Below are 13,327 nucleotides of genomic sequence, written 5' to 3' on the forward strand. Positions count from 1 at the left end.
ATATATATGGTATGTAATGTACTGTATATGTAGTCTTTAATATGTATGCGCATGTATATTGCATTATGTAACAAGTGTGAATGTGTGATATATAGTGCATTCATGTATGTGTAAATGATATGTTATCATGCAATATGTTGGACGAATAATCATGTAATATATAGGCCATGTTCCTCCATATCCATTAAAATGTGGATAATTCAATCTTCATTACCATCCATTATGAGCAGCATCACATTATAATTTTGTAAAATGAGATCATATCATGAGAAGGCAGGAGAAGGAAGGAGAACTGATAGGCCTGTGGTGAAGTGTTCCCCCCCCAGCAGGGACGGGATGGTTACAAGCGGGTAGATATTATCTCTTCTGACACCCATTGTGTAGTCTACTCCCTCTGCAGAGGCACAGGCCTGGAAGCATTGTTGGAATTGATTTAGTGAACGGGGCCCCAATCTTTGGACACTTTGCTGCTATTGACTGCAGCCTCAAATCAGAAATTCGAACAGAACTCAGTCGGGGATTTAATTAAAACTCAAAAGAGGGAATGACTGACATTGCGGACAGGGTAGTTGCGAGAAATCAATTGTGCAATGCAAATGAGTTTCAAATCCCCCCTTTGCCTTCTGCTTCCATTATTTATTTATCTTTTTTCCCCTCCTCTACAGCTCCTCCACTGCATTCTTAACTGGGGGAACAGCTCTATCTTTATTCAGCAGTTAAGACGATAAGCAAATGTTTTTAAGCTCATTACTAAAATGTGTGCCACTACGATTGGACTGCCACCCTGTTCTCATGTCATTCAAAAAAAAGCTTGCCGTAGATCCAATTACTGCTAATATGAAAGAGATCTTTAAAGGAAAAATCCACCCGAAAACACTTCTTCTTCTAGACAATAGCTATTGGTTATGTATGGTGTGTTTCTGGGTCCATTTTTACTCCTTGCTGGTCTATTTTTATTTTATTTTCGTAGATAAACAGACAAATGTAAATGAGACGTCAAAATTTTTCCAGCAGAGCTACAGCTCAGTTTGACAGCGGAACATAATTCAGCTATCTCAAATATCAACAGCAGACGTCAACGTTTGATCTCAGCCTCTCAGAATGAAAGCAGTGGGTTCTATCTAGAGTTTGCATCAATATTAGAAAAATCATACAGGGAGAAATTCATACTAGAACGCTATGCCTAGAGGAAGGGGGGGGGGGGCTGTTCCTATTTCTTACTACTCCAATTGCTTTTTCACATTAGAAACCACTAACTGAAGAAGAAGTAGACGAGGCAGGCTGAGGAAAAGTAAGCAAATCCAAACGGAAGAATTACTGTCGCCTGGCAACGCCAAACCACAGTTTTTACTTAGCTTATTATGGTCAAGGCTGAATAGGCGTATTATTCGGGAGAGACGTAATTTCAGCTAGGCTTTACAGAGGCAGAATAGATGATTGACAGTTATCTTCTCTGGCTTTTGACCGTGAAAGTCAAATAATGTGGCAGCTTATCTGAAAACATTGCTAAGTTTTTTCTAAATGATCCACAAAAATACGTTATTGAGGAAATTGGAGGCAATAATCTGTCTTGCTTTTGCAGAATATTGCTTCATTCTGTAAGTTTTACTTATTGAGGTTCAGCAGTTGTTTCAGCCAATGGGCAATGTCATATTATAAAGCTGGAGTGTACGATATTTGTCTCCCCCTTCTGGCAGTGTGAGTAATTACACAAACACTGTCAACACGTACTTAAGCCATAGGCTCCAGTGTAGGCGAGTCTGTTGCTACTGTTGTGGCATTAAAGTGGTGGATTTTGTTTTCAGTGTCACAGAACCCCCACAAAATTGTTTCATCATCAAAAATTGGATCTATTCTTTGCAATAACATATGGAAAATATCTAGAACAATTAAATGAAAGTATGTCATCCCAATTAAAGATAGCAGAGAGCTAACCGGGAGGTGGTAGTTCTCTGTCCATATATATCCCTGATTTGTATTTTTGTAAACACAAAAGATAAATGATTGTGGCTTATTATGACTCCACAGTTCCCCTCTGCTCTACAGTGTCTTAGTGTATTTTAGCTCCTTGTTTTGGTTGGATATTTTTCACAAGAGTTGGTGGAGGCTAAAACAAAGCTAACAGAAGAATGAAATATTGGACTTTAAAAGTAATACTGATGAATGCTACCATTACTGTGTGTAACTGGGTTTTCAGCTGATTCTGCTGCCCCCAAGTGGCCAAAAAATAAACAAATGCAGCTTTAAATGTTATAAATAAGTAATACATATAAGTGATACTGTGCTGTGCCATTGCAATCATTATAGACTTTTTCAGTGTTACAATTACATTAATTACACTTAAATTATTGAAGTGGCTACCTCTTGAGCTGACGTCAAAGGATATTCCTGCCCCTGTGCAACACAACAACAGCTGTCCAATCAGAGCTCCTGCTGCTGCTTTGTGGGTTGGCTCCAGGGTCATTTTTAGATTGCATACTTTACATACATCTTTAAAGCAGATTTTAAATTGAAAGTAAATGGAATGCTAAAAAGGAACATTTTTAATTAATTGTGTAATTCCCTTTTAAAATGCAGTCATTAATTCATAATTTAAAGAATGAATAAAGAATACTCCTGAGCCATGAACTCTGAGGGACATCTCTTCGACACAAAGATTGTGTTATATGTGCTGTTTGTTAATGATGAGCTGTATGATGAATGTATGAAAAGGCACTGAAACAATGCAAAAGAGAAAGAATAAAAAAATAAATAATTGAGTGGAAAATGTAATGATTGCAATGTTCCTTAATGTGTCATTTAAATAAAAATATCATTAATCAATTTATAATTGCTTTTTTTAAAAATGTAAAATTAAATGAGTGTGATTATCATTTTCATGAAAACATTCCCGCTAGCTCACTCCAGACTTCATATGTGTCAGGCTCAATTCATTTTCTCATGCTGAATAAATTCATTATTTCATGCTCAAAACAGTCCGAAGATATAGTCGTTACTGACCATGTAATATGAAAAACAGCTCTAAAATAATTGTGTCATATTAAAAAAACACATTAAATGTCACATTAAACATCAGTCACTGTTCCTTCTCAGAGCTCAGCTGGTGTCCTGTCTTGTCCATGTTGCCGTGGCGCTGTGGAGCCAAAATACGACTGCAATTGAGCGAGGGTTACTGCTGGTGGCACATTTCTATCTAAATGGTCATTATGATAAATATGTGGGGAAAGTTCTTTTCATTGCTATTACCATGCAGATTTCTACTGAATAATGTCCAGTGAAAAGGGCCAGCCTTGACCTGCGTCACCTTCCCGCCAGCTAATAGTGCGTAATCATTGATAATTGGCAGCCAGCAGCATTTACAAAAGGGCCAGTGATTAATGCTAATTAAGAATGGAAAATGTGTGTGGCGTGCATGCCTGTGTGTTGCCGTGTGCGTGTGAATACTTGTGCATCTGACTGTGCTCGTTCTCTAAGCGTCATACCAGCAGCTGAGTTCAGTCAAACCAACAAGCCTGCTGCAATCAAATATGCCGTTTCAAATCTGTCTGCAGCACCGCCTGCTTAAACACTGCTCCTGCATCACACGTGAAATAAGAAAGAAGAGCTGACAGAGAGAGAAAGGGAGAAAGAGATGGAGAGAGAGAGAGACAGGACTGGTCTTTGAGCGCCCTGATCTCTCCCGTGGATCTGTTGATGTCTCCACTCTCCGGTGGAAAGAAAGAGAGGGGAAGGGGGGGAGTGCCGAGTCAGCATGGAATTGAATGACAGACATGGAGACAGAGTGAAATGTGCTAAAGAGTGTCTGGGAGTGCATCTCAAAGAGGAGAAAACAGGCAGGCTTTTTTGTTGTTGTGCCACAGCTGTCAAAGAAAGGAGATGTGAAGAGCAGCTTTATTTGCAGTTTGCTTCTTTTTTGCTCCTGTTACTGACCCCACAATTAGGACTGGATGATATGAAAGCACTTCTGAAAATGCCAATACAGCCATAGAATACATCAAAAGAAAGGCACATGGTGTGTTATGACCCCTAACTGACCCTGCTATATCATGGAGTGTGTTAATGTGCATACTAGTATCCCTGTTATTAGCCTCATCCTGTCTTTGAACATAGAATATGATGTTTCCAGAGTTACCTGGTTATCCATCTATAGCACTATTATTTTGTAATTCCTGGTCAGGTATTGCAACAACTAACAGATTACAGTGAAATCAGGACTGAATCAGGACACAATAACTAACCCTAGGACCACCAACCATCAAACTGCGCCCCCCCCCCCCCCCCCCCAAACATTTGTGTCACCAGCCACCACTGCCTTTTAATACCACTAGAATAAGAAGTTGGCACTATAACAATACACTATGAGATGATGCTATAGCATTTATGTCATGGTAGCTTGATGTTTGTATTAGACTATTGTGGGACGTTTTATTGCAATAGTGGATTTTTAAAAGGTTTTTGCATCAATATGAAGAATGTCGACTATAGAAGATGCCGGATTTGATCAAATAAAATGAAAATCTCATTTACTATGGTAGAGGGCTTTGTCCTTGTCCCTGAAACCACTTCAGGTCATTCTACCACTATCCACTGAAAAAACCCCAATAAACTCTTAACATTCTCAATTCAAGCAAAATCATTTTCTTCATCAGTGTTTTGTTTGTTTTTTCAGGCTGAATATGACAAGCATGTGCAGATGGCAGACAATGAGGAGGAATCTGGATCAGGTGTTTGCATGCAGCAGAATAACTCATTATTTATGATTGTGTCAAAACCAGAAGAAGTGCTTATCCTTATCTGGGTTTCTGTAACAAAGGATGCATTTAATTGCACAGTCACATAAAGAGGATAATATAATCCTGATGATCATCTGGATATTAGTGTGCATGTGAAAGTCTACATTTTACAACCTTGTCTCCTAAAAAATATGTTCACTTTGAACTAATTTACAACAGCAAAGGTGTTTTGAGGACACATCTTCAAATATCTTATTCTGTTGAAACAATTGCAAACTACTCCACAGAGTAAACATTCTGTATACAATTATATAAAATACAGACAAGCAAAAGCAAATCCTCACATTTGAGAAGCAAAACCAGAATTTTCCATACATTTTCAAACAATTACCAGTTCATTTATATGTCAAGTATTACTTTCTTTGTTTCTAGCAACTAAAGCACTCATAACCACAAATACACCCTTACCCTTTTAATAGTTAGTAAAAAGTAAGTAAATAAAGGTTGATCTATAAAGCAATTTTTCAAAAAAAAATAACAAAGTGCTTCACAATAAGATTTAAAAATTGGACCAAAATCAAAACCTTTCCGGAAACTTAACCAGCTGTTGAAGCTTTTTACAGCAGGGTATCGTATTAGCAGCGTATTACACGTATAGGATTAAATATTGCCAATGAATGCACACTAAGCCTCCAAAGCAAACTGGTAATGTATAAATGTATTGTATTGCATTGTGATTCTTTGTAGATGATGAAATGAACTTTTAACATTTGTTCACTGTGAAATTTAACTACTTGAAAAGTGGTGTTAACATTTTTTTTTTGTTAGCATTAGGGCTGGGTATCAGTACTCAATACCTTTAAGGTATCAACCAAAATAAATTGATACCAAGTAGTATCAAGTAGTATGGAAACATCTCCCATCACACAATACCTGCAATCAATCCTTTTTGCACCCAGAGCTAGAAAATATGACTATTTGTATGAACTTCCTCATAGCCAATCAACACAAGTGTTACATATAAATAATTTGAAGACTTTCAAAATGCATTGAGTGATGGCACTTGCATGCTTCTATTCACATGATGGGTATTGGACTGGGAATGAGGTACTCAATTTAAGGGTACTTGGATTGGTACTGGTATTGTATTTTTTAAATGATACCCAGCTAGCACATCATTATTAAATGTCTATTTAAAATGTTTGTCAGTCTTTTTATTCAAGGGTTGCAGATAATGTTTCTGCACTACACTTCCAGGAGTTCATTTGAATCAGCCATGGGTTGAATCATCACTGTTACATCTCAACAGACACAAAGAAGAAAAACTTTAAACTAATTCTAAGCCAAACCTGTTTTTTGTGCAGCTACCTTCTTTACTTAACATGCACAGGAAGTCATTAATCTGAGAACTCATTCGCTTCAGTAAATTTCAAACAGCTGTGGTTGTTAATTTGCAAATATAATATTGGGGCGAACAGATTTCCGCATCATGCCACTGCAGTCCACATTTAGCCGATGTGTTTTGAAGAGAACAAATCACCACTGTCCCTGTTGCTATGGAAAAAGCAATTGTCTTTACTGTGCTGCACATAAGTATTAAATATTACTGTGATTCTGCATCATAATCTTTTGTTTTTAGTGCTTCAAAGCTTCTATACCTGAACTTCCTCTGCAAAATGTCCATCTTTTTTCTTCCATTTGTCATCTTTGCCCTTAACGCCAGGTCAGCTTACTACTTAATGTCATGAAGATTGGCAGGCATGCGGTGATGAACAATTGGTGTTGAAAAACTGTCTTAAAGCAGTTTAAGAGGAGAATAAGTTTTCTCTACCATGACAGACAAAGATGTTCTCAAGACAGGCCTTTAAAAGACCTTAATAAAAATATGCTCGCCTCATGTTGCTGTGGATAGCTTTGCCAAAGGTTTTACTCCATTTCACTGACACTTAACAAGAGCCAGAGGATCCCACTTATTCAACATAACCTCTCCACTGGGAGCCTCATTATCTTCCATAGAGAAGCTGCTGAAAGGCTATGGAGACAGATAAGGTATAAGGAAAAGACAGGTTTCTGGTCTGACAGAGTTAAAGCTGTCAAACCAGGAATTCTGTATGTTTCACTGACTGGATTTTAAAAAAAAACACCTACCTATATACCCTAAATAAGTATTAAGAGTTGATGTAGATGCAATTAGAGCAGCAGTGTCCTCTCTAACTATTACAGATTTAATTAAAGATGTCTACATCTCACCCAGACAAAAGCTTGGGCCAATATCAACAACTTAGCAATTCCGCCAGTGTCCAAAAACAAGGCTTTGGTGGACGGAACTGAAGAAACGAGAAAGTCTACACCAACGTTTGGCACAGTGAGTCTTGTCTCAGGCCCTGTGGAGCTTGTTTGAAGTAGCTACTGATGCGCTGTTATTTATGCAGAGCAAGACCACAGAGGCCACAAGCGGAGCGCTGTGTGACCCACATTCGGCAGACTTGAAAGCGCTGCTCATTGCCAAGTTTAACAGAGGGCAAAAGTACACAGAGGGCACGGCTGTTTCATCTAGGCTGCTCGGCCTTATGCAGACTCGCCGTTAAAATACAGAGCATCTAAATGTTTCATGAAAGAACAGGAAATGAACAATGATCTTTTCCAAAATATGATCTTTTTAGGGGTCGTTTTTAGATTTTGGTGGCATCATTGGTGCTAAAGGGACCTTGTGTATCTCTATACAGGATACGGCAACATTTATAAATATTATATTGGTTTGTGCCAGAGTTAACATTTAAATCACTTGGATTTAACAGGCATTACCAAAAATCAGTGTTGGCTGAGATTTACCTACTCCGCCTTTATTCTGCCAGTTTGACTTTAGAATAATGATTTTTCATTAATCACCTAGGGGGAAAGGGCTGTTCTTTTAACTGATTAATTTGATGTCTTTATTAGTCTGTCAGACACCAGTGTGGAGTTTTTACACTGTTCATCCTAGAGATTAACAGTCAATCAGAGAGTGGGTCCAGTGTTGTAACAACTCTTTGCTTGGATCTCCTGTTCATAAGGTTTGCTGTACTCAAAGGAGATGTAGCGTTTTTTATTGTCTGCTCAGTAATGGCAGTGATCACCACTCCTCCTAACTACCCAGTTCATCATTTTATTGCCGGCAAAGCTCAGTTGGTGCTGCCACAGTGTGAAATGCATTTCCTGTGGGGAGCGTCCTCATCAGGCAGACGACAGCGCTGGGTATAGAAACACGCAAAATTAATTACATTTACATTTTCTGGAAAAGTGACCTGTTGTTGTCATGGAATTAATGATAATGATAATGTCTCTTGGTAGAAAAGGCAGGCATTTCTGTCTGCAAACGGCATCCTAATGACAGTCAATGTTGGTTTCTTCTAACCATAAAACAGTTTACAGACAATATATTTGCTCATTTAGGATTCATGTTCTAATGTTTCACAGGAGTGTGAAAGATCAATGTCAATTAATGTTCTTAACTAATAATGATATCAAGAAAATAAGTGATAAACAAGTTCATAGCATACTAAGATGCTGATGTTTAGCAAGTTTGAAATGTTTATTTTAGCTTGTTTGGCAAGCTTACATTTTCTAACATGAAAATTAGATTTAAACATTAAGTACAGATTAAGTTAATGGAAATGTCATTAGCTTTTCAGCTTATTTAGCATGGATGTTACAAGAGCTGGAGATCGGATCAAAAACTGCAATACCACAATTGGCCACCGGGGAAAAATTGGCTGCAATGCTGAGCAGTGGCGCCTTATCCAAAATTTAAATAAAATATAAACATTTGAGGCCCCAGTGTACATTATAGTCACAATTCTCCGGGGACCTTCAATGTCCCCAGAGACCTTTCATAACAATCCATCCAAACACTGCAAACCAATTTGAATTAGAAATCTAATTAGAGTTGTTGAGATATTGCAGTCTGGACCAAAACTGCAGACCACCATTGCCATCTCTACAGCCCCGCCACTAATGTGGCTAAAAAACACCCCAAAAGTTAAAGATCCCATCAAGACATGTTGTAAGACATGAAACATACTCTGCTTTGAATAATAATTTGTGTCTGAGATGGTATAAACACCAAAAAAGCTCAGTTACCTCATTAAAAATTATTACATCCACTCTTTCTCCCACGCTGAAAAATCCAGAATATATGAATATAAAAAAATTCATTTCAAAAGTTGAACTGCTGGATACAAGTTGTCTTCACAATTGCTTCCAAACTAGATGTGATATCAACAACTTTCTCACTCCAGCAGATGAATGTGAAAACAGCCTTCTAGTGTCAAAATCGGCACATACATCCTCCTTCTGTACAGTGAAGCTCAAACATTCAACTGAAAGAAACAAGAAGGAAGACACATTCATGATAGACTAGAACGAAGAGGAAGCTCCAAGAAAACAACTCACCCCCATCCACAATGTTCTATGCTGTACAGCGCTGAGCTGGTTAAAGCAGCAGGGGGAAACGAAACAGGTGCGCATCATATTTTATTGAGTACAAGATCAAGCACAACATGTGAGGATGTTTCTCTCTGTCTGCTCTTTCATGAGAAGTTTCTTCCCTCCGAAAACCAACCTGGGATGTTCTGCAAGGACACGAGTATTGACTCAGAATCCTTGGATGTGATATTTAGCTCCAGTTTTTAGAATTAGGAACATCTGAATGAAGTTGAAAGATAGATATTAAACATCAAGGGTTTGTTACGTGATTTAGCAAAATCGTATCAAGTCTTTTTACATTTTTATGTATCATACAAATATAGTGACATTTGATGATTGTCTTCAGAGAGAGAAAGTGAATATAAAAACTCAACTGGGTATACAAACTGGTCGTGAAGAAAAGCAGAACTTATTTTTTCCTCATATAAAAATGCATATTTGAGATGTAAAGTCTGAACTGTGCTCTTCATCTGGTCTTTTTCCAAAGGGGCCAGGGAGTCACCTAAACAACTGTTGTGCTCAGTGCTGTGTTGACAGCACAAACCACACTCGATTTTCCTCCCCGTACGTCAGAAGCCAATTCTGGCTGGCAGTCAGAAGGGAATTAATTACACACTCACAGATTCACAGTTCTGACTGCAAACACAATGAGTTCAACACAAACAAACACTGGTCAGCATTCATTCTCGCAGATGAATAAAACAACACCAGTCATTATCTACGCCTCTCATCTCTCCTTTTGTCTCAGTTGCTCCACTTTGCCCAGAATTTGCTGACAGTCTTTATTGTGCCGTTCAATATCATAGACAAAATGCATCCGATTTCTTTCTCTCCACGATCCTGCCGCCACAAGACGCTCAACTCTCATTTAACACGCTCCCCCGCTAATGAATAAATACATTATACATCAGTGTAATGTGAAGAATTTTCTCTCTGAAAAGCACAGATTGAAATGAATCCTCCTCTGTCAGGTTTTGTCCATGAAATAACCTAAATACTTGTTGATGATCAAACAAAAATACTGCTGTGTGATTGTAAGGCATTGTTGCACAATCCGAAAAAAATGAGAATGATTATAGTCTTGCATTCATTTGGTACTCTTGTAGGCTGAAACACATAAAGCTGCATTGTGTTAAAGGCAAAATGAATATCATTGAATACCATTAGATCCCTTCTAATTTCACTCTGCTCGTCTCGCTTGGAAAAGCAGGGCCTTTGTATTCTGCTGAGTTAACAATACGCCATCAGTTACAATCCTTTTCATAGCCATCTACCTTCACATTTAGTGAGTTAGTAAGAAATTCCACACATTGTGCATCATCTGAATAAAACAAGTGGCCATACAGACCATAGCTATGTTAATTGGTGTGTAAAATACCACCAGAAAAAGAGTTGTTTCCACACGTTTTTGATTGCAAAAATTGTGTAGATTTGAAAGTACAGTAATCAATATTTTTTCATTAACAATGGACCAAATAAATAGGTGTACTAAGAAATGAATTATCACCAAAATCTGCAGTTCCGCTAAACTTAACAATGTCTTTTAGCATGTTTTTTTGTATTGTTTTGGTTTTATGGCCCACAGCCCTACAAAATCAGACAATTACCTGGTGAACGTAGGGAAGCATTTAGCAGTTAAATAGCACCATGTCTTAAAGAATTGATGGAGACTGAATAAAGGACTAAATTAGTCAGTGCCTAAAGCATGACTTCAAATATGAATGTTAATACTCAGTATGTCAAGTATGCCTAGGTATGTATAGTTGATATGTGAATAAACAATTATTTGCTAACACATTTGCAATAAATACTTTATAAGATGCTGATATGTCAGTGTTGTGGTTACAGTGAGAAAAAAATGCAGCTTCCTTGTTAACTTGTTTCCCTCCTGTTTTTCATTTTACTTTCTCTTGCAGCAAATTTAGACACTATCTTGACTGACTTACCTGTGTTAGATGTCCGCTGTAGTGTATGGATTTCAGTTTGCTATGTATGAACTGTATGAACTCTCTTCTGTTACAAGTACAGTTAACTTCAATAGCATTAATTAGTGGTGGGCGATAGGGCAAAAATATCCTATCATGATTTTTTTCAAGCAGGTTCATGATCCACAATCTAATATTATCACATCACACACTCCTTGCACAACATGGATATTCACAAACACAAACACACACACACACACACACATAGAGTCAAACACCTGTTTTGTAAATCCTTCCCTTATGCCATCCCCAGTGCTCATACAGTGGGTCATGGTAAGTGATTTGGATGACAATGAATCAGTGTCTGGTCAGACTCACCAGACAGTCAAAAGTTTCAGCCCATGCAGCTGCAGAGCCGCCTCACGCTGCCTTCAGACATACAGATACAAAGAGGCAGGTTGTTTCTTGCTTCTGGCACCAAATGAGCTGTTATTGACGTTGTCGTTATAAGTAAGAGCGAGTAGGCGTCTCTCCTTTTTTTTTTTTTACTTGTGTTTAACAAGTGTTAATTTTGCAACATTTGCTTTTCAGTATACTCATTTGCAATCTATTGATGTGTAATACAATAAAGATGCTCAAGCTGGCAAGATCGATTGCATGGCAGTCCTTTATCTCCGCTGAAAGTCCCAGCCTGGCTTAGTGCATTTATTTTGTAGGCTCATATAAAGCTAGGAGAAGACTGGCGCTGGTTAAGGTGTTACTAGTTCTTGCCCCCTCTCAACTCCTCTGTGAGGCGCAACAGGGTACATTCCTGCCTCTCTTAATCCGTTCAGCTTGCTCCTCAATTTACAGTGGCTTTGTGTATCTGTATGTCTTGATGTACCATCACTCTATTAGACTACACTTGCAAGCTTAGTTAGAGGGAGCATCCATTAAGCCTCCTGACATTCTTGTTCTGCAAAATGCAAACCCAGAGGTCTGTGCAATTCTACTCTTTCAGTTTCAGTACACCTAGATAAAGTACAAGCAGTACTAAATAATCAATTCTTACTTTTTATTTTACTTACTTCCGTTTACCATACCTTTAATAATTATACGATGCAGCTACACATATGTTTCATGCACACAGTAGTTAGGAGAAAATAAAGAGTGACAAGTAACACTATTAACACACTCTCCCTCCACTGCATGCTCTGTCAGGAAAGTGTGGAAGGGGCAGAATCAGAGACGGTTGTGTTTTTTTCCAGGAGAGCAGGGCCTGTGATCCTGGAGCTGAAGGAGCTTTGCTCTCCCCGGACACACTTCCTGCACACGCAGCAATACTGGGGAACTCAAGCCTGATTGGAGAGGACAAGCTGGTCCAGTATGCCAGCAGAGTATTCAGGGTTCGGCATATGCGACGGCACCCTGGCAGTGACATCGGTCCACTGGGCTCTGATTGGCAGCAGGAGCCAGCACGGCTCACTAGCAGCACACCTGATGACAGCGAGGTTCAGCCAGATAAGGCTGTCTTGATGCTGCCTACATGACAGCCAGCCATAATCATACATTCTCCTGAAAATGCTGCCTGTACCCTAGGTGTATCTACATGAGGCTGAGGAAATCACTCTTCAGCTGAAAATGGCTTTCTCTAGATCAGTGCAGTGATGGACGGCAGAGCGGGCCAGACAACCTGGCGGACAAATAGCTTGCGCTTGCATGCATCTCCACCGTAGAGGACTTGTGTCAAAAGCAATGCTTGACACCCCGGCTTTGAAGCCTAATGGCATTAAGGGTTGTGAGCAGACAGCTGGTTAGAGAGCAGTGCATGGAGCCTAGAGTGCATTATTAAGTGTAATGAATGTCAGTGTACCGAGCTCATCCGACACATCAGGTGCCAATTATAGAGGTGGGCCCTGATTTGGTTCTAAACTCAATGCACCGAGGAGGAGCTCCTTTGGCCTAACTGACATCTGCCTCATTAACTCGGAGAAACAGGAGGAGAAAACTAGCGACCATCCTCGCCTCCAGGCCTCCATGGGCTCTCACAGGGGCATAGGGACACACATTCTTCCAACCGCGTCTCTACTGAGCTCACTCCTTACCTATTATTGATGAGGTGGAGGGTGAATGGAATATGAATGGGAGTGACATTTGGAGGCGATTAGATACTCTTGTGCGCCATAGCTGGAGTGTTTGGCAGGGCAGTTCATTCATTAGTCAACA

At 39.1% G+C, this 13,327-nt stretch overlaps 1 protein-coding gene across 1 annotated transcript in view; it reads right to left on the reverse strand.

The window, feature by feature from the left end:
• The window catches only part of unc5db (unc-5 netrin receptor Db), a 151,522-nt gene extending 149,058 nt beyond the window's left edge, over nucleotides 1-2,464 (reverse strand). Inside the window, exon 1 of the mRNA XM_053325599.1 lies at nucleotides 2,362-2,464. Within this exon, the coding sequence (XP_053181574.1) occupies nucleotides 2,362-2,464 (103 nt within the window). The remainder of the gene's footprint in view (nucleotides 1-2,361) is intronic.
• Nucleotides 2,465-13,327: the final 10,863 nt, after the last annotated feature.

This window comes from Scomber japonicus, chromosome 9 (genome assembly GCF_027409825.1).
Source record: "Scomber japonicus isolate fScoJap1 chromosome 9, fScoJap1.pri, whole genome shotgun sequence".
Classification (NCBI taxonomy): Eukaryota; Metazoa; Chordata; class Actinopteri; order Scombriformes; family Scombridae; genus Scomber; species Scomber japonicus.